The 21,316-nt window shown below is 45.1% G+C and overlaps 1 protein-coding gene across 1 annotated transcript; it reads left to right on the forward strand.

Annotated features, from left to right (window-relative positions):
• The first annotated feature begins 274 nt into the window (after positions 1–274).
• LOC128754617 (complement C3-like) lies at positions 275–21,273 on the forward strand. The gene is made up of 42 exons (XM_053857353.1): positions 275–534; positions 1,854–2,049; positions 2,640–2,802; positions 4,312–4,388; positions 4,463–4,551; positions 4,693–4,775; positions 4,844–4,931; positions 5,009–5,111; positions 5,255–5,375; positions 5,446–5,561; positions 5,749–5,895; positions 6,077–6,173; positions 6,239–6,339; positions 6,412–6,600; positions 7,294–7,449; positions 7,670–7,799; positions 8,356–8,394; positions 8,548–8,668; positions 9,030–9,118; positions 9,193–9,332; positions 9,438–9,650; positions 9,722–9,785; positions 9,849–9,938; positions 10,005–10,211; positions 10,352–10,427; positions 10,957–11,116; positions 11,192–11,287; positions 12,907–13,057; positions 13,229–13,314; positions 13,990–14,067; positions 14,156–14,311; positions 16,038–16,100; positions 16,192–16,273; positions 16,463–16,511; positions 16,704–16,794; positions 16,859–16,948; positions 17,014–17,116; positions 17,196–17,285; positions 18,410–18,502; positions 18,566–18,649; positions 19,653–19,797; positions 20,613–21,273. Exons 1-42 carry the CDS (start codon positions 407–409, stop codon positions 20,752–20,754), a joined length of 4,782 nt encoding a protein of 1,593 aa, XP_053713328.1. The 5' UTR covers positions 275–406; the 3' UTR covers positions 20,755–21,273.
• Positions 21,274–21,316: the final 43 nt, after the last annotated feature.

Consider the following 21,316-nt stretch of genomic DNA (forward strand, 5'->3'; position numbering starts at 1 on the left):
ACGCTGACTGCTGAAGGCCGCCTTCATGTCCACCTCACTGTCAGCCGGTTGAGTGTGTGCACTGACTGCCAGACAAGGAGCTGGCTTTTTGGTTTCGAGACTTCTAGTCAAGACCATTCACACACTTTGAGTTTTCATTACCAACTTTTCTTGATGTGACATGCAAATGTATGCATCGCTAAACACAATTGTTATTTAAAAACAACCTGTAAAAAGTCAAAAGTTTTGGTTCCTGTAACCATCAGTTTCATTGATTATTTAGGAGGGGACATTGTTTATTCTGTCCACGGTCAAGAGCCTTTATCAAAGGTGTTTGTCAACTGCTGCTGGGAAGTCATGTGAATGCGCTTGTGTGAGTTCACAGGGAGGAGGACTGATGGAATCGCCACGGAAGATAAAAACCTAGATGCAGCAGAGGAGGACAGATTCCATGACAGCAGCTGGACATCACAGCAGGATGGGTGGAAGTGGACTGTGGCTGCTGGTGCCTGTGGCCTTCGCCTGCTTCTCTTCTCTGGCAGAGGCAGCTCCTTTGTGAGTGTTGAATTAAAATTCGCCAGTCGGATAAATGAATATATAAAAAAGAAATTCAATGGAGATGTAAAATTATTTGTCCTGAATCAAATGTGCAATTTGTTAAAAAAAACAAACAAACAAAAAACGGTGACTCAGGAGTAAAAGACAGCAGTGCAGGGTGAAAATCTGTCTCTACTTTGGAACAGGATATTTATCCGGCTAACAAATGGATTACACATTGTTGGGCCAGTCAGCACTGCTGTTAAGTTGGTGAAACTCTCTGTTTACTTGATGCTCTTACCCAGACAAACAAACAGAGGGGGACAGAACCGAGGTAAACCTGGATAAAACTCGTCAACTTTCGCCTGGAGCAGCCTGCATTCATTTGATTGGCCAGTTGGGCCGACATTGTGGGGTTATGCGCACAAGGGACTCGGCAAGTGCACAAATTTAGCCTGGATCGCCTCTGGATACGTAATTTGCTATTGAGAGTTTTCTGGGCTTAAATATTTAAAACACAAGTTTGATAAAGAACCTGTGGCGTGATTGTGCATTCATATTTGTTTCCGTATTGTATTTATATTTCTAACTGGCGATTCTAGCAGCAGGCTTACAGTAGTTGCATTCAGGATGATCCAGGGGGCGCAGTCTCTATAGAATCCAACCAATAGTGTCTGAGGTCATGGAATCTGATGGAATCCACAGCCCAAAGACATGCTCACTAAGTGAATTGGACACCCTAAAATTGCCTTGGTGTGCATACCCCCCGACAGAGTGACGACCTGTCCAGGGTGTATTCCTGTCTGCTGGGAAAGGCTGCATGCACTCCCTGAACAGGACTAAGCGACTTGTAATATGTAATTTCCTGTCACCGTTGTAAATATTTATGAGCTATTACAGCATTCAGAACAGCCAGTGTTGACCATCACACTGGTCCAAGGGACGACTCAGGGTGTTTCTGTGTTTGTTCAAACACTTGAAAAAAGAGAGGGAACATTGTTCATAAGCCTGTGGAGTATTGATGGCAAAAGTATAAATAAATGTGATGTGCTCTGGTGACACTGTGATCACACGTGTAAAGCTTGCACCTATACAAAGCAGTCAGAACGCTCCCAACAAGGCGGTTATGTGGTCAGTGGTATTTGTCCGACTAACAGAAAAATACTTTGTTTTTGTGTGACACATCTACATAACTCGCATACCAACTGCAGTACTGTCCTAGTTCTTTTTTTCTTTTTTTGTAAACAGATATCTGGCCGGCCTCATAGAGAGCAGTTCACAATGTAATTGTGGAAATGTATCTTGAGACATTTTGTGGGTCTTTTCTTGCTCTGCAGGTTCCTGATGTCAGCTCCCAGCATCCTGCGAGTGGGCGGGCCTGAAAATATCTTTGTGGAGTGTCAGGACTGCTCTGGTGGCGAAATCGGGGTCAATGTCTACGTGAGGAGTTATCCAACAAAGGCCTCCACTCACGCAGAGTTGACGGTGAACCTGAATGCAGCAAACCATTTTCAAGGATTCGCACAAGTCACGGTAATGATCTGCCAATCTTAATATTGGCAACATGTTCTTTTACTGAAATGTTTTGATGCGTGTGTCAGAAGGTAGAGCTGATGATTATTGTTTGAGGAAAGTGAGGTCCTCCATAAGGCCTCTGCTTTTCTAATTGAAAATAGGCCCGTTGAGATGGGGAATTGATCATCTAGTCAAGATCCCATATTGATGATCAGGAGGCTCGGTGTTCTGGAGAATCTCTGGCAACCTCAGTATTTCAAATTAAAATGAATAAACCGACCACCAGGTCAGGGGCCGATCCAAAGAGCCATGGCAGCTCTAGTTCGAAGTCAAGGGGAGAGCGACAAGCCAGTACCAGCTGGGATGCATGCAGGAGGCATCCTGACATGTTGCCTCCCCATCTGGTTTCTCTGGATGCAGAGGAGAAGGAGGTTTTCACCTGTCCTACCGACCTCAGCAGCAAAAAAAACACAACTTTCCCGCAAATGATCATCCTGTAAACTGCTGATTCTACTGTTCCTGACATCATAGTGCTTTCTCAGGAACAGTCTCTGTCTTGGCTTTCTTTTACAGTCCACATCTCTTTTAAGACTTTCTGGTGGTTGCAGATCCCTGCCGAGGGCTTCAGCAAGAATCCCAATGCAACTCAGTTCGTGTACCTTCAGGCCCAGTTTCCTGACCGACTATTGCAGAGAGTGGTCATGGTCACTTTCCAGGCAGGCTACATGTTTATACAGACTGACAAGACCCTCTACACACCCAACACCAAAGGTAAGACCTGCTCAGCAGTTCCCTCTACGGAACACCTACACCTACAAACTACTGTTTAGCACAGTTAGAGTTTTGCATAGGCCACAGAAAGGAGACCTTCTGGTCCACTGGAGAGAACTCCAATGCACAGGCGCTCAGCTGGGGGCTTATGAGAATCCCCACACCTGGCTGGTGCCCCACACCACAAGCAACACTGGAGAGGGAAAGAGTCCAGCCCCTATCAATGAGCTGGGTTCCAGAACCCAAGCTGTGCGTGGAAGTGAGCCCCACCACATCCAACTGGTAACACTCCACCTCCCGCACCAACTCAGGCTTCTTACCACACAATGAGGTGACATTCCACGTCCCCAGAGCTACCCGATGCAGTCTAGGCCTGGTTCACAGATGCGCCCTTTTTCCACCACTGCCCAAATGGCAGTGCAAACGCCTCATGGGATTTTTCCCACTGGTGGTGGCCCCGTGGGTTGAGGATGGAATGTTTCCCCAATTTTAAAAGTGGGCCCAGAGGGTGTGTTCCAACTACAAACGAATCACACTCCTCAGCCTCGCTAGGAAGGTCTACTCTAAGATGCTCGAGAGCCTCCATCTTAAGATGCTGGAGTGGAAGGTCCAATCAATTGTTTTCAAATTGGATTGGATTCAAAAGCTCCAAAAGCAGTTTCTGTCCGGGCCGTGGAAGTACGGACCAGCTCTTTACTCTCTCCACAGTTCTCGAGGGTGACAGGGAGTATGACCTGTCAGTTTACATGTGCTACATGGACTTGGAGAAGGTGTATGACCGCGTGCCTAGTGACAAGTTTTGGGAAGTGCTTTGGGATAATGGGGTGTGAGGCTGCCTAATCTGGGCTGTTCAATCTCTGTATTCCCGTAGCAGGAGTTGTGACCGGATCCTTGGGCGCACGTCCGATGTGTTTCCAGCATGGGTTGGTCTACACCAGGGTTGCACTTTGTCTCCAATCCTGTTTATATGGACATGGAGCGGCTGGGATGACGTCATGGGAGCCTGGGCATGGTGGCGGGTGACGAATGGGTTCCTGCCTCAACTGGACAAGTTTAAGAATCTTGGGGTCTCGTTCTCAAGTGGGGAGTTGGATATTGGTCGGCGAATCGGTGCAGCAGGGGCGGTATTGCAGTCACTCAACTCCACTGTTGTGTGTAAGACACAACAGAGCCAAAAGGCAAAGCTCTCTATTTACTGATCAATCTTCGTCTCGAGCCTCACCTTTGGTCTATTGGCCTCCATTAGACATAGGATGAGAAGCCAGCTGGGAGGAGACCAAGGGGTCGACCCAGGAGGGATTATATCTCTTGACTGGACTGGAAGCGGACGTTTGTCACAACCTTCTGAAGCTGCTGCCCTCACGACCCGCCTGTGGATAAGGAGATGAGGATGGATGGATGGGGTTGTTTTTCAACCTAGTCAGCCTAGTCAACCTAGTCAACCTAGTCAACACAAAGGGAAAAAAGTGCCCATGATTTGATAAATGCTGTTTTTATTCCTTGTTTCAGTCTACTACAGGGTGTTTGGCTTGACACCCCAAATGGAAACAATGGGAACAATTGCCTACGTGGACATTGAGATAATGGTATACAATATTAAATACTAGTGTGCTGTCTTCTTTCCTGCTCAACTGTTCCTTGTTTTGTGTTTTTTGTCAAGACACCTGAAGGACATGTTGTGCACGATGATCAACTTGCTCTGAATTCGGGGTTACTGAATGGTGAATATCAACTGGGTGAATTAGCCAGGTAGGTTTTTACTTTAAACATGCCCATCTTGTGACCTCACACGCATGCTGAAGAATGAACAGTCTCAGTATCAGTAACCCAGAGATCTGTTTATTTCAAACACTCAAGTTTCCTCAAAGTCTCATCTGTTCTCTTCTGCAGCCTTGGAGTGTGGAAAGTTGTCACCCGGTTCCAGGACAGCCCACAGAAAAAGTACATTGCAGAGTTTGAGGTCAAAGAATACGGTCGGACATGTTTATATCTTCCTCATAACTTTGTTGCAGTCAAATCAAATACTAACTTTTCACTGCAGTGCTCCCCAGCTTTGATGTTAAACTGATGACTTGGCGACCATTTTATTTTATTAATGATCCTGAACTTACTATCGACATCCGGGCCACGTATGTAAAGTACTCTCCTTACATTTTTGTCTTTAATTCTTCAGAGTGCCTATGATATTGTTTGATATAATGTTTAGGTATCTGTTTGGAAAAGAAGTGGAGGGCGTCGCATATGTGATATTTGAGATCGACACAGAGGACCGGAGGATCGGTTTGCCAGGTTCACTGCAGAGAGTTCAAGTAGGCTTTGCTTTAATGCACTGAAAAGGTTTGAATGTTGAGTATGATTCCAGACTCCCCCACAAAAACCCTCCCCATGCTCTTGTAGTCCTTCCTCACGATCCCACTTGAGGTCAACTCTTGGTCTGACCTTGTCTCATCAGATCGAGAAAGGCAAAGGCACAGTGACTCTGAAGAGAGAGCACATCACCCAAACGTTCCCGAACATTCAAGAGCTGGAGGGAAAATCTATCGTTGTTGCCGTCAGGGTGCTGACATCGACGGGTAAGAGAGTTGCACGGACCATCAAGTCCTCAGCAAAACTGAGGTTTGTATCTCATCCTATCTTGAACAGGAAGTGACATGGTGGAACAGGAATTGAAGGGGATTCTAATCGTGTCATCACCGTACACCATCAACTTCAGAAGAACGCCCAAATACTTCAAACCATCACTGTCTATGGATGTTTGGGTGCGTTGTGATCCCTTCTGGTCTGAACACCATTCATTGACTTCACATACAAATGGCTGAACAAATGAATTGTTGGATCTCAATTGTCATTTCAATATTGATTGGACACTTTGGGGTTGGATGGACAGACAGACAGACAGAAAACAACATTTTCAGGTTTTATGACTCCTTTAATTCCAATGGCTAGGTTGAAGTCCTCAACCCGGATGGCAGCCCTGCGGGGAACATTCCCGTTACGGTGAATCCCGGCGAACAGGTGGCCGTTACCAATGACGAGGGCATTGCCAAGGTTCCAATTGATACCGCTTCAGATGACACAAGACTGAGGATCAGTGTAAGTCGGAACCTTCCAGCTCTTCTTAACACTCCTCATCATCATATCATGAGAACCAGTGTATTTGTTTTGTGGTTCACATGACTTTTACCTGATGTTCAAGTAAATATAGAGGTTTAAATGTTTTCTGATGGTCCTGTTCAATACATGAGGCGTATTCTTGTTATGTCTGACTAAACAGGCAGCAACAAACGACCCCAACATTCAGGGCCACCAAGCGACAGCTACCATGGAAGCAACAGCCTATCAGTCCAACGGCCGCAACTATATCAGCATTTGTAAGACTATACACTACATATTCTCAGTGACTAGAAATGGCACTGAAATTTCCTTTTTTTTAAAGCGGTGAACACAGATGCCAAGTTGAAACTGGGAGACAACATGAAAGTCACTTTGAACATGAACATGCAGAACAACAAAGACAACATCGACATCACAGTCCTGGTGAGAGTTTGTGTGTCTGGATGAAACTTCTCTTAGTCGTAAATCTCTTGTGAAACATGGATTTCTGTGTAGCTCATGAGCAAGGGACGGCTGGTGCGCTTCATCCGCAAAAAGAAGCAAGGCATCATGAGAAACCTCATCATTCCCATCACCAAAGAGCTGGTGCCATCCTTCCGAATCATAGCTTACTACCACGCCGCTGAAAATGAGCTGGTGTCTGACTCCGTTTGGGTGGATGTTCATGACACCTGCACAGGGACGGTAAGTGTGGAACCTGTCCTACTGTTTGAGCAGCAACATTACTCATGTGTCACAGAATTGTCATGTTTGCTGTAGGAGCCTGACCCAAGTGCAAGATATTTGCTAATGAACAGGAGACTCGGACAACGAGGTTAGCAGATAGCAAATAATTTAATACAAATAACACAAAATACAGCACGAACAATACAGGAAACTCAAAGCATCGACACCAGAAGCGGAGCGAGGAAGACGAACACGATGGGGGGATAAACCAGAAACAAAAAAGCAGGCGAATGAGTACATGCCTGAAAATGGGGACAACAGAAAGACACGCTCGGAAAATAATACTCATGAGGCTATAAAGAACGAAAGGCGCTTGTTAGTGGTAAAAACACACACAAACCCGTGGAACTAAACACCACACGGTCTACCAAAGAAAGCGAGTTAACAAACACTCGTACACAAGTCACTGAAGCACAATCAGCAATGAGAGCAATAGGATGAGCGAGAGAAGGAAGAGAAGAACGCGGAGAACGGAGATACAAAAACAGCTGGAAATTAAGCTGGAGAGAGTGAGGAAACAAACAGGGAACTGGGAACACAGGAAGAACATAACAGTAGCAAACAAAACCAAAAAACCTAACAAGAATTACTCTCACACTGTCTTTCGTCTTCAAGTTGCTCTAACTGAATTACGTCTCGCCTGTCATTTAGCTGAAGCTGGAATTGGTTGGTGGCCCTCAAACATTCAAACCCCGTAGAGTGTTCAGTCTGAAGGTCACCGGAGATCCAGGAGCAGCTGTGGGACTGGTGGCCGTGGACAAAGGAGACTACGTTCTTAACAACAAACACCGGCTCACACAACAAAAGGCAATGTCTTGACTCACTGCAGGTTGAGTTCAGTAAAATAAGCAACTAATTCCATGACCTGTACAAATTTAGATTTTATTAAAATGCCATTACAATGAGGTAAAGTGCTAAAGGGCAGAATGATCTGATTCTAAGAAACTCTTGATATTTCCAAAATATCATGTAGATATCTTTGAAAATGCAGATGTTGTTGCCTTCTAAAGCTCCCTCTGATGGTCAGATTTGGGACCTGGTGGAGAAGCATGACACTGGCTGTACCCCTGGTGGAGGGAGGGATGCCATGAATGTCTTCTATGATGCAGGACTTCTTCTTGAGTCCAGCACTGCATCTGGAACCCAGCACAGGAAAGGTAAGCAGAGAGAACCTCTTCTTCATTGACACCATATGTCAACATAAATTTGTCATGAATGCATTAATGCACCCGAGTGCTGTCACAATATTGTTCTTCGCATCAGCCATTTTGTTTCATTTTCGTCACGGTACTCCTCCCAGAGGTTTTGTTGTAGAGACGTGGCTCCAAAGCCAAAATGTGCGACCCGGGCAGGAATCGCCTGCTTTTACTTTTTTTACACTCAGGATTACTGTAGCACTTTCAGAATTTGTGTGAGAGTCGAAAACGCGCTGCAATTGCAGATTCAGCTCTATTGAAAATGCATTGGTGAGGTCAGGCTGCTGCTCGAAAATCACAGCAAGGATTGAGGGAGGGATACTGGAAAAGGAAATGAGCATCAGAAAATGAGTGTCACTTCATCGTATATGTCAAATTTGTCTGTTCCCCTCAAACAGAAGTGAGACTCAACGAAACACTCTAAAACCAACCTCTGTGTTAATAGTTCAATTTTCTCAATTCAAGCCTGGAAAGAAACAAGATGATTGTTCAATGTTTCACTCTGCTCCTCTTTCAGAGTTCAAGTGTCCAACGCCCAGCAGGAGAAAACGATGGCGTGAGTACATCACAGACAGACGCCTTTGTGTACCGCTGCGCACAGTTGGAGAGCCAACTGGCCAAGGCGCACTTCTAGTGGCAGAATGAAAACAAAGACCAGTCACGTGAACTTCATTGAGCATTTGTAAATATATATTTTTATATGTTGCAGTTGACGCTGATGACGACAGCTACATAGACAGTTATGAGATTAGGTCTCGCTCCAAGTTCCCCGAGAGCTGGATGTGGTCATACATCCATCTTCCAGCATGTGCCCCAGGACAGCACTATTGGTGAGATGCCAGGAAGTGACTGTTGGTAATTGTGAACAAAAACGTCCTTCCCATCTCTATCTCACTGCCTTGCAATCCTGTACAAATCTCTCTCACCCTGCTTACTGTCCAACCTCACATACAAGTCATCGTACGCCCTCTGTTTGGCCATTGACACCACTACCTTTGTCGTTTGCCTGTACTCCTGTCTGCTCTCTTCAGTTCTCTCGACATACCACTTTTTTTAGCTAACCGCTTCCTTTGTACGCACTCTACCCCTTCTTCATTCCACCACCAAGTCTCCTGATCCATCTTTCTTCTTGATGGCATAACACATCCACAAAGAATTTCATTTGGTGACTAAAACATTTCTTTCTTTCAGTGAAACAAAGTCTATTGAGAAAGATTTTCCACTTCAGGATTCAATCACAACCTGGCAGGTGACCGGCATCAGTCTGTCCAAAAGCAACGGTGAGCACTTTTTTATTCATGTTTTTTTTATCTGTGACTACCTTCATACCAATTTTCTGTATCTGATCTTGAAGGAATATGTGTCGGTGATCCACTGGAGGTGATCATGGAGAAGTCATTTTTTGTTGAACTCAAATTGCCTTATTCAGCTGTCATTGGGGAGCAAATCGAAATCAAAGCAATCCTCCATAACTATCGGGACAAGGCTGCTACGGTAGGTCACTGATGCAGGACAGGGATGGATTGCATTTAAGTTTCTTGGAGATACATTAAAAGGAGACCTCTTCTCATGGTGTCCTCCCGATCTGCTGTCTTCAAGGTGCGAGTGGATCTTATAGAGAAGCCGCATGTGTGCAGTTCAGCATCCAAACGCGGGAAATACAGGCAGGAAGTGATAGTTGGACCACAATCCACCAGATCTGTCCCATATGTCATCATTCCCATGAAGGAAGGAGAGCACCAGATCGAGGTCAAAGCTGCTGTGAGAGACACTGAGTTCACAGACGGTATCCAAAAGCTGCTTCGTGTGGTGGTGAGTGACCACAAAACAAATGTTGCCTATAGTTTCAGTAAAATTAAAATGGTGTTGTCAACCCTATCCAGTCCAGAGGCGTCCTGGTAAAATCTCCTCTGATAGTGCATCTTGATCCTGCCAAAGAAGGTGTCGGTGAGTGAAAGGCTGCTGCACACTCTTCGACAGTATCACTCTGACTGGACACTGCTTCTCTAGATGGCAAGCAGACGATATCTCTCAACAGTGGAATCCCCAAGAAAGACATCGTCCCAAATTCACCCACCAACACATATATCTCAGTGACAGGTGAGGACAGGTTTGTGTCTTCACTTTGAATGGAAAATAAGATTAAAAATAACTTCCTCTTCACAGGCAGAGAGGATTTAAGTGTCGTGTTGGAAAATGCAATTAGAGGAACCGCAATGGAGCAAATGATCTACCCACCATCAGGCTGTGGAGAGCAGAACATGATCCGCATGACTCTGCCTGTCATTGCGACCTTGTACCTGGACAGAACTAACCAGTGGGAAGATGTTGGCTTGACCAAACGTGATGAAGCATTGCAACACATCAAAACAGGTAGGTAAACCTACATGACGCAGCAGCAAGAGAGTGCTATACGCACAAGTGCTAGTCTTAAGAACATGACTGTTTACACATCCAAACTCTGAGGCCATCTGTGATGCTCACGAGTGCCTAATAGCCTACCTTTTTTTCAGGATACTCAAGGCAACTAACGTATCGTAAAAATGACGGCTCCTTTGCTGTGTGGGCAAACAGACCAAGCAGCAGTTGGTAAGCTAATCCAGTCTGCCTTATCTGTTCAGTTCCAGCCACTCTTAGGTCAAGAGCTACCTGTTGGTCTGTACCGTGATGCACGATTACGATGCATGTAACACATGTGTGCTGAAGCACCGTTACCTACGACACATCTATCAGCACAGGACCCACAAGAATTTTTCAAATCCTTTTATCTGTCAGATACCCAAGAAAAAACAATGGCAGCACCCAGCACCCCATGTACATTCTGTCCCTGCTCTAACTGACCAGCTTGTTCTCTAAGGCAGAAATCGTGCCAGATAAAACGAAGTGGAAACATTGCAACAACCGAAAACCACAACCTACAACATGTAATTTGAATGGGATGTCCTGAAACAAAAAAAAATTGTTGGTTGATGAGGGAAGCTCCTATAAATTGTGTAGTTGCCTGCGTGTTAAAGTGGAGATAGAAATAAGGATCTCCCTGTCAGTGTTGTACACTGCTTGAGACAGTACAACCTTAGTGTGGCTGACCAGGTGTAATCTGTTTTGTCTCCTCTGAAAGGTTGACTGCTTACGTAGTCAAGGTGTTTGCCATGGCAAAGAGGCTGATTCCACTGAAAAACAGTGACATTTGTGATGCTGTCAAGTATCTGATCCTCAGAACTCAACAGGCCAATGGATTGTTTAGAGAAAATGGAAGGGTGTATCGCCAAGAAATGATTGTATGTATAAAACTACAGTTTCACAACTCCATCCTTTAGCTCACTGCTAAAAGCCTGACTTGCTGCTGTATGCAGGGAGATGTGAAGGGCGGAGATTCAGATGCCTCCATGACAGCGTTCGTCCTCATTGCGTTGCAGGAGTCTCACACACATTGTAATGCATCCATTGGGGTAAGTTTTTATTTTTGCCTCAATCTTGATTTACTTACTGCAAGTGTTTTGTGCAGTTTTCCATGTATTTTTCGTGTCATCATTGTCACGGCTCTGTGCAAGGCAGAAACCAAGTGCAGGGTTATGGCCTTCGGCAGGCACGAGTAATATGCAAACAATAATGTCATACAAAGGTCCAAAACAGCACCAACAAAAGTGGAGTCCAATGTCCAACACAGAAACGTCCACCTGACCGGGGGAAAGGAAATGAGAGCAACCAAGGGAGCAGAAGAATCAGGTCTGGAAACACTGACAGTCTGACACACCGGTTTGGAAGTCTCTGGTTCAAATAGCTGCAGGGCTTGATGACCGACAGGTTCCAGCTATGTGCAAAAGGTGACGCTCATGTGGAGAGAGGAGAGAAACTGAAGCCCTGGATCAGGACTGCATCCAGGATGGGGGACCATGAGATCCAGTCTCTTTCTTTGGGGGGCGTAACCCTCCCTGTTGACCACATGTTGGACCCTCCGGGCCACAAACTTTGGACATCAAGGATCTTCTGGACCTTGAAGGCAGGATGGTGATCGATGATGACTGATGGCGGTGGAGGCTGGGTGGGAACGCTGAAGGGGCCGGTAGACACTGGAGATAAGGAATGTCGGATGAATGTGGAGAGAGTCTGGAAGTTTCTTAAAATTATGGGATTGATGACATTCTCCAGCTCGAAGGAGCCTTTAAATCAAGGTGACAGTTTCTCACCCTCAATCGGATGATCCTTGGGAGAAAGCCACACCCTTTGACCAGGTCTATACTGGGGATCAGGAACCCACAGACGAGCAGCGAAACGGCGGTTCTACAGAGGCCAGCTCTCGTATGGCTCCAGGCCGACTGGAAGCGGTTTAGGTGTTGGACAGAAATACATCTGAGCAGATTCCAGGTCCTGATTCACACGTTTGACTGTGGATGGTAACCTGAGGTGAGGCTGGCGGACCCAACCAGTGCTTTGCAAAATCCATGCCACACCAGAGAGGAAAAATGGGGCCCCCGGTCAGAAACAATATCCACACAAATGTTTGTGAAGAAAAATAAAGGACATACTCTTTATTGTTGTACTATTCATTTTGTCAGACACGGTAGACCTTTTAGTTCACTAACATGTGAAACGAGGAAAAAGTAAACAAATGAAAGAGTTGTCCTTGTTACTAAAATGTCCCTGTTGTTCTTCAGTAAAATGATTTAATTCACACTTTAGTTTCCTGGGAATCTACTCCTGATGACGGAGGATGTGAGCTGTAAAAAACAGGTGACAAAAAATGCTCCAACTAGTAGTGTTCTCCCAATCCATCGTAGTGAGAGCCACAGAAGTCTCAAAACAACTGGAAAAGAGGACACGGAAAGAAGGAGGAACGAGATCACTTCTGTGTGGTTTCCAGCAATAGAGTGAGCGGAGTTGTGCGGTGTGTGGTGTTTGGGCGAGGGCTCCCGTCAATGGCACAGAGAGAACTGGGAGCATTTAATCTCGCCAAGGGAGAGAAGAAGAGAACTCGCAGTGGAGCTGCATCTGGCAGGCTGCTAGTTTGACACCCCTGGTATATGCTGAAGTCCAATCTGAGATGGTGTTTGTTTTATCGACTCTGCAGAGTCTACCAAGAGCTATAGAAAAAGCAGTCACCTACCTGGAGGGGCGCTTGCCTTCCCTCACTAACCCTTATGCAGTTGCCATGACGTCATATGCTTTGGCCAATGAAGGAAAACTGCAGAAGGATGTGCTCTTCAGGTTTGCAGCTGCAGGTAATGTGCTTTTATATTTGCTGGAATCCTTCACAGAAAATCAGAATAAACTGATCATGGCACAGCTTGATATTAAAATAATGAACCCTCCATCCAGTCTGGGGAGAGCATCATTCTGTCAGCATCAACTGGATAAAGCTGTTTGACTTGACTGGCTTATGTCTCCCTCAGACCGAACCCACTGGCCTGTTCCAAAGGGGCGTGTCTACTCTCTCGAGGCCACTGCTTATGCTCTTCTGGCCCTGGTGAAGGTCAAGGTAGGTGGTTCAAGTTCGATAAAATAATTATTCACTTCATGAATGGGTCATGATGATGATTTTTAATGACTTATTTTTATTCTTGCACTGTTAATTGGAGAATTTATCATAGCCAGAAAAAGATTGTGACCGCCCCCAAAAGTTATACTCACTTCACATAAATACAGCATGTGCTCTGTTTGCAACTGGAAAACCCACTGGATGAAGAAGAAACGTGTTGGTTGGATTGTGAGCTCGGTGTGGTGAAGGTTCTTCTACTTTGCAACTTCGAAATCTTACAGGGGGTGATATCACCAGTGGGAACTCTGCCTTATCTTTACAGATACTTTATCTTTACTTATCTCTTACAAGAGCTCTGCTGCACACGTTGGTTTTTACCAAAGCTGGTCATGTGACTGACAATGCAACGGTGTGATAGGAAGCTAAAGAAATATTCTGAAAGTTTGTGAATCCAAACAAATAGAAATAACATCCACCTAACTTGTTTCCAACCAACCTTGTAAGTTTGATGATAAGTTTGATAAAATATCCATTAGAGCACAATCATAGTTTTAAATGTAAAGATCAGCCTTGGGAATATTTTTTTTCTTAAATCCACTTTTCAGCAAAATTGTTGTAGGGGTAAAAAAGAGCCTCTGTTATGGTCGATGACCACTAACTTTCTGCTTTGTTCAGGCTTTTGAAGAAGCCAAACCTATCGTGAGATGGTTCAGCCAACAGAAGAAGGTGGGCGGAGGCTTCGGATCCACTCAGGTAAGAGGACTTCCATCTCCACCCTGAAACTTTCCGTGAAACCTTTTGAAACAAATGATGATCTTCTGTCTGCTTTTCTTCCCAACAGGCGACTATCATTGTCTATCAGGCCGTGTCGGAATACTGGGCCGATGCAAGACAGCCACAGTACGATCTGAAGGTGGACCTCTTGCTGCCAGGATGGTCCTTACCTGTAGTGTTCAATTTTAACAGAAGAAAGAATAATATCACGAGAACAACCAAGGTGAGAACACACAGCAAGAGCAGCTCCTTTGCTTCGATTGTCTCTTCCCTCAGTGGGAGACAAATCTGGTTGATATACTTAAGTTTCCGTGCGCTGCTTTGTGGGGGATAAATCCAGTATGAATGAATGACTCCTGGGCAACTATTTACGCCTCCAAAAATGGTGATGTGTTTATTCAGTTTTCTAATGATTTCCAGTAATTTCATATGTACGTCAAATGTTGTCTTGCTACTCCCCTGTGGCAGATTCTGTTTTACTCCATTTCACAGTAATTTCTGTTTATCCATTAATTCTGTCTGTCCCGAGTGACAGAACTTCTCAACCTATCTCTACGGGAGATGCCCGCTACCAGAGAAGACTCATTTTAGCCGCTTGTATCCGGGATCTTGCTCTTTTGGTCATGACCCACAGCTCATGAGGGTCGGGATGAAGATTGACTGGTAAATAAAGAGCTTTGCCTTTTGGCTCAGCTCCCTTTTTACACACAACAGTGCAGGAAAGCATCTGCAATATCACCTCTGCTGCGCTGAACCAAAAACAGGATTGGAGACTATGTGCAACCCCAGTGGAGACCAACCGCCATTGGAAACACATCGAACTTGCATCCAAGGATCCTGGCAAAACTACCGCTCCGGGAATACAGAGATTGAATGGCCCCCAATAGGGAGCCTCACACCCCATACTCCCAAAGCACCCGGTCATACGCCTGACAGGTTATACTCCCAGTCACCCACAAGAACTGTTGAGAGAGGAGAGAGTTGGTCCATAGTTCCACAGCCAAGACATAACCTGCATTGTTCCTCTTCAATCCAAGGTTCAACAATCGATCGGATCCTCCTCTCCAGCACCTTAGAGTAAACTATCCTAGAGAGGCTGAGGGGTGTGATTCCTCTGTAGTTGGAAAACACCCTCTGGTCCCCCTTTTTAAATAGGGGAACCACCTATCTGCCCCTGCTAACCAAGACATCCACGCAATGTTGGAGAGGTATTTCTGGACGAATCTCGTCAACTCCTGCAAACTTGCCACCGTGGAGCTTTTTGACTACCACAGAGACTCCAGCCCAAGAAATCGACGAAGACTGTCCATCAACTCTGTGGGTGGAATGTCCAGGATAAGGAGTTCCTCAATGTGCTCTTTCCATCGGCCAATTACATCCTCATTTGAAGTCAGCAACGTTCCATCCTTGGATGTTCTGCTGTCTCCCACTTCTGAGATGCTCAACAGTTTTCCAGAAGCATCTTGATGCTGACGGTTTCCACGGTTCTTCTTTCTCTTTCGGCTTCTCCCTTCAGGGGTGGCCACAGCTCACCCTGTCCTCTGCTTCCTCTTCTCTCAAACCTACAAACCTCATGTCCTCCTTCACCACCTCCATAAACCTCCTCTTTGTCCTTCCTCTCCACCTTCTGCCTGGCTGTTCCAACCTCAACATCTTCCTACCAATGTACTGGCTCTCTCTCCTCTGTACATGTCCAAACCATCTCCATCGAGCCTCTCTGACTTTGTCTCCTGAGTAGTTGGAGTTTACATTATTCAAAAACACTTCCTCAAGGAGAGGGGGGGGTCACTCCAGTGGCTGGAACACTGCTGGAAGTGTGGTGGCAGGGGAACTGTTGAACTGATCCTACTGTATATGTATTAGTATGCTCATTTCTGAAGAAAACAACACACAAGAAAAAACAAAACCTTTGTCAACCACGACTTTATAATCCTAATATTTGCCCACAGTTCAACGAGATCAACAAAAACGTGGATGTGGTCGCGACTGGCACAGGAGAAGCCACTCTGATGGTCCGTGAGCACCAGCGTTATTAATATGGTCCTTTAGCATCACTGTAGTCTCCTCAACCATTCACTGAAGTGTATCTCAATGTCTGTCCAGATGGTGTCGCTGTATTACGCCATACCAAAAGAAAAAGAAAGTGACTGTAGGAAGTTTAATTTGTCGGTGCAGCTGATCCCAGGTAAGGGATCGTTCTTCCCTCGCACCACACCATGTTGAGAACACAGTGTTTAATAAGCAGCAACGATGAGGCTTTTAACTCTCATGTTTCTCTCCTCATTCTGTTCCAATGTTTGATATTTTTAACCTTTAGTTCTCAGTAAACACTGTAATGAAGGAGTGGTGATGGGCTGCTCTTCTTCTCCCCCAGACACTGTTGAATACGGTGAAGAAATTTTCAGGCTGAGGCTTGATGTTTTGTAAGTGCAGACCACGTTTTGATTTTCCATCTCAACTGAACCAATTAAGAGTGACTGTCATGACTCATGACGGGCAAAACAATATCAAGGATGGAAGTAACCATCTTGGCCCTTTAAGTGAAGGACATTGCAAGATGTTTTTGGCTCACAGATAATCAGGATGTAAGTATTTTGGGGTCCCCCCTCTGCCAGGTACAAACATCCAGATTTGGATGCAACCATGACAATTTTGGACATCGGCCTGCTGACTGGCTTCGTCCCCGAAACAAAGGACCTGGACGCGGTAAGTTGTAGAATGTGTGTGTGTGTCAACGACAATAGGTGATCCTTGATGTGCTTGAACCTAGTTGGTCAAAGGAAGGGCTGCAGTTATTTCAAAGTACGAGATGAACAGATTTCTGTCGGACAGAGGTTCTCTCATCATTTACCTGGACAAGGTAGGAGATTCTGCGGGTGTCTCTTTTAGTCCTTGTCCTGTCACTCACTGATACCGTCTCCGTAGGTTTCTCACTTACGTCCAGAAGAGATCACATTCAGGCTCCGTCGCATATTAAGAGTGGCCGTTTTACAACCAGCTGCCGTGTCCGTCTATGAATACTACGACCGTGAGTGTTGCTGCATGTGTGCAAATGCGCGTTTGTGGATCAGCGAATCAAGATTTAGTCTCTAATGTGATTATTGCAGAGACGCCATGTATGAAGTTTTACCATCCGGAAAGAAAAGATGGAAAGCTGCTCAGGCTCTGTAACAAAGATGAATGCAAGTGTGCTGAAGGTAGGTACAAGCGTTTTGGCAGGCATGTGCTCAAGCAAGAAAAAAAAGAGCCCTGTCTCAGAAATTATTCTGAAAATTCTTATCCGTCTACCTTTTCCTAAATCGTTTTTCTTTAAATTTTCTTTCCCCATTCATTTCTATTACTTCTGTGACTGGCTGCAATGAAATCCAAGTAAAGATGGAACATTTCACTTATACCAAAATATATTTGGGTTATTGATCTTCTTCGGAATTTAAAAAAGGTCCTGCAAGAAGGGCGCCTTCCTCATGCAGGGTAAAAGGGCTGGCGATTGAGTACGGAAGGAAGGAAGTGCTGGGTTGACTTTGCAACACTCATCCTGTGATGCCCTACTCTTTGAGTCTACTCTTTGATGTTTTTTTGTGTGTCTTTAATGTCTTGGGTGTAAGCTGACTGTTTGAATATTTGTTTATTGGTGGTGGAAATGAAGAACCTCTCCTATCCAACAACAGAAGAGGGAGAAGGCATGTGGGCTCAAGACAGGATTCAAACCAGAGATCCCCACTTGAGCCATAACCATTGGACAGCAAGTGACAGCTTCTGGTTCAACACCACCACGTTAGGTCATTTTGAAATTCAACTTAGGCCAGCACCACATAGACAAACTGAAGAATGCAAAGGGAGGCCAGCTCATTGTACCTCCAAGAGGTGGCAGCCATGCTGAAGTGAAGCTGCTTGCTGCTTCCCCAAACCAGGCCAAGCTCCAGAGGCTAGGAAGGTAGCAAACTCTTAGAGGTCTGGAGCTCTGCGGTCCTGTTCATCCTTGTCTGGGTAGTGTTCCCACTTATGTTAGTACAGGGTTGTTGGGCCCCAAACGCCCAGGAAACGCTCTGGCTCCTGTGTCCAGATGGCAGAGGCCGCACACTAAAACCACAGGCGGCCCACACTATCAGCACAAGTACTGATGTTGTGAGGACATCACCTGAAAACATTGATAACAAGTTTATGTGCCAGAACATGCTACAAATGTCACTGCAGTAGTTAGTGTCTCAGGTCATCTTAGCTCACAGGAAGCGCTGAAGGAAATTGAGGAGGGAAAAACTACTGGGCAGCTTTGCACACTGAAGGAGAATGCTGATCTGTCTGCTGATATTTTCACCCCCAGAGAGCTGCAGTATGCAGAAGAAAGGTCCTATTAACAACAATCAGCGACTAGCCAAGCTGTGTGAGAGCACAGACACCATCAAAACAGATTTTGGTGAGTAACAGTCGCCTGGATTTGTACAAAAAGAGTAAACTCATGGAACTGTTTCTCCCACAGCGTACAAAGTGTCTGTGGAGTCATTTTCAGATGCTTTGTCCATCGACGTTTACACAATGAGAATTATGGACGGCATCAAAGCAGGTGAGTGAGGCTGTTTTATTTTTGCTTGAGAGGTTTGTTCGAGTAAATACTGAGTAAATGAAAGCAAAATATGGCGTAAATCATGGGTGTCAAACTCTGGCCCACAGGCCAAATTTGGCCTGCAGTGTAATTATATTTTGCCCATGATGCAATACCAACTGGCTGCTAGAGCTTTCGGTTTCGATTTGTGAGAGACAGACCAACGGGGCTATAACTAAGGAGTACAACATCAGACACCATTATGAAACAGGCTTTGAGCTAGGATTTTAAAACAGGGCGTCCCGCCCCTACCTTGTAACCCCGCCCACAGCCCAAATAACAAACGTGAACAGAGAGAGAACTCAGTAACGTTCAGAAGGGGTCTCCTGGGCACTTCATTCAGTAAATAGAACCACATGAATTTTGATCCCTGTTAAGCTATTTTGCTCACTTTCGGTAAGTGCTGCATGAGCCCCCTACTGGGGTGTGGGAGGAGCGGGCTATTGAAAACCAGGGGAAGGGACACAGCAGAGCTCTGAGAGTCAAAGTTTCGGTGTGAGTTGGCCTTTCTGAGTGACGTCTCGAGCCACCGTGAGGTGCTGAACCTGCAGCTTCAGGGGCGCATCATCACGACGTGCTCGCTGCAAGTGAGTGTGTTCAAAACTAAACTGTGCCTCTGGTCATTTTCCCTGCTGCCAAACCATGAAAACGCAGGTGTCTACTGTAAATAATAATAAATAAATGCCATATTTGGTTTTATACATTTCATTTTGCATGACTGTACTATGAAGATATACATTGTATGGTATGGTGCTAGTTCCATATTCAGAGTAAAAGTGAAACTTGTTTGAGCTCATATTAAAATGTTGATTTGTTGAATGCTGTCCCGAGACTTTGGACAAGTTTTACTTTCTGGCCCACTGTGTATTGGAGTTTGACATCCCTGGCTTAAATAACAAGAGCAAACATTGATTGTTACATTTTGAATATGAATCACGTTTTCCATATCTTGGTGTCATTTCAGGAAACCTGGACTTGAACATTGAAGGAACACTGCGCACGTTCCTCAGTCAACCACACTGCAGGGAGGCTCTCGATTTACGTCCTGGACAAACCTACCTCATCATGGGTTCATCCAGTGACATGTACAAAGATGATACGAATGGAACGTAAGTTCACGATTTGTTTCACTACATGTGGATCCTCAATGATTTTCAGTTGAGCGTGCGACACTTTCAACTTTCATCAAGTCCTCAGTGTGAAGAATATACATGGGCAGGAATCGACCAAAACTGTAGACCAGGTTGACATCGACTGGTCGCATTTTCATGGTCTCTGACGTTCTTTCAGTTTAAATCCAGGTCCCATCAGAAGACTGCTGGTAGAGGATTTGGGCTGTGATCAGCAGGCTGGGAACATTTCAAAATAAAACACTACAAGTTGACGCAATGACAGTTCTTACGTGACCGAGTGGAGAACCTCCACAAGGCTGCGCTCTGCTCCTAGTGGAAACTGAAATGTATGCCGCCATAAGTGACTTTTTTTTCACACAGTCACATGATCCGTGCCCAAAAAAAGAGTCTCCTAATCTTCTGGAATCAACCGTGCTGTTCTTGGTCGTAAACATTATCCGCATCATTGCTGCTGCATCATCCTCAACAGTGACGCAAATACACAAATGCATATGCAGACGCCTGCACTCCAAATATGTTGACCTCTGATTGTGTTATTCTTCAAATGATATCTTATTTGCACGGCCAACAATAATATCCTGTGTTTAGCAATAGATTTAAAAAAAAAAATGACACTAAGACTCTTTCCCTGCCTCAAAATAACAATGATACTGGTGACATCCATGTATTCAAATTTGAACCTGTCCTCCAAGTACAGTGGGAGAAAAAGTTCTAGGACACCCTTAAATTCCCCTGTTACACAGTGTCAGTCGTGGTTCACTTCCTCATCATGGAGCTGTGTTTTGTCTCAGGTACCAGTATGTGCTGGGGGAGAAGACATGGATCGAATACTGGCCCTCACCCACCGAGTGTCAGGAGGATCTGCACAGGAGTGCGTGTCTGGGTATAAGAAAGATGGTCAACAAATACCAACTCGTGGGATGTGAGCTGTAATGTGTCTTGTCATGAAATCAAACAAGAACCATCTTTAAATGACGTTGCTTCCCTAACGGTGTTGGGTAAAATAAATGCTCTTGCAGATTGTTGTCATGCTTCTTTTTTCCTTTTTTTGTCTTAAATACATCGTCTGAGGCAACATTACATCTTTATAGACATTATTTTATGACTTGTCTGAGCTAAAGAAAAATGCTCTTCATTTTTTTGGATCAAACTTGATCATGTGATTCAATTATTTAGAGTAAAAAGTGATGAGTCTGACAGATCTATTGAACAGGAAATCAAAGAGACCAAAGCCACCAACGAAGGCATGACAAATTTAAACTATGACATATTGGGTGTTAGTAAAGACAGACAGACGGTGCGATCTTCAAAAAGTTCTGGAACGATTGCGGGGAATGTTGAACCGTTGGTGCAGGTCAGCAGTGGAGTCTGCTGCGGAAACACAATTGTTGCACTTGTCCAAACCAGATCGTCCATCAACACTGCTAATGGTGCTGAGTCGGCTCAGCTCTCTTTCTGTTGGATCAATGCGAGCAGACGTTAGCACTAAGGTCAA

The sequence above is a fragment of the Synchiropus splendidus genome, chromosome 2, assembly GCF_027744825.2.
Source record: "Synchiropus splendidus isolate RoL2022-P1 chromosome 2, RoL_Sspl_1.0, whole genome shotgun sequence".
In the NCBI taxonomy this organism is placed as follows: domain Eukaryota; kingdom Metazoa; phylum Chordata; class Actinopteri; order Syngnathiformes; family Callionymidae; genus Synchiropus; species Synchiropus splendidus.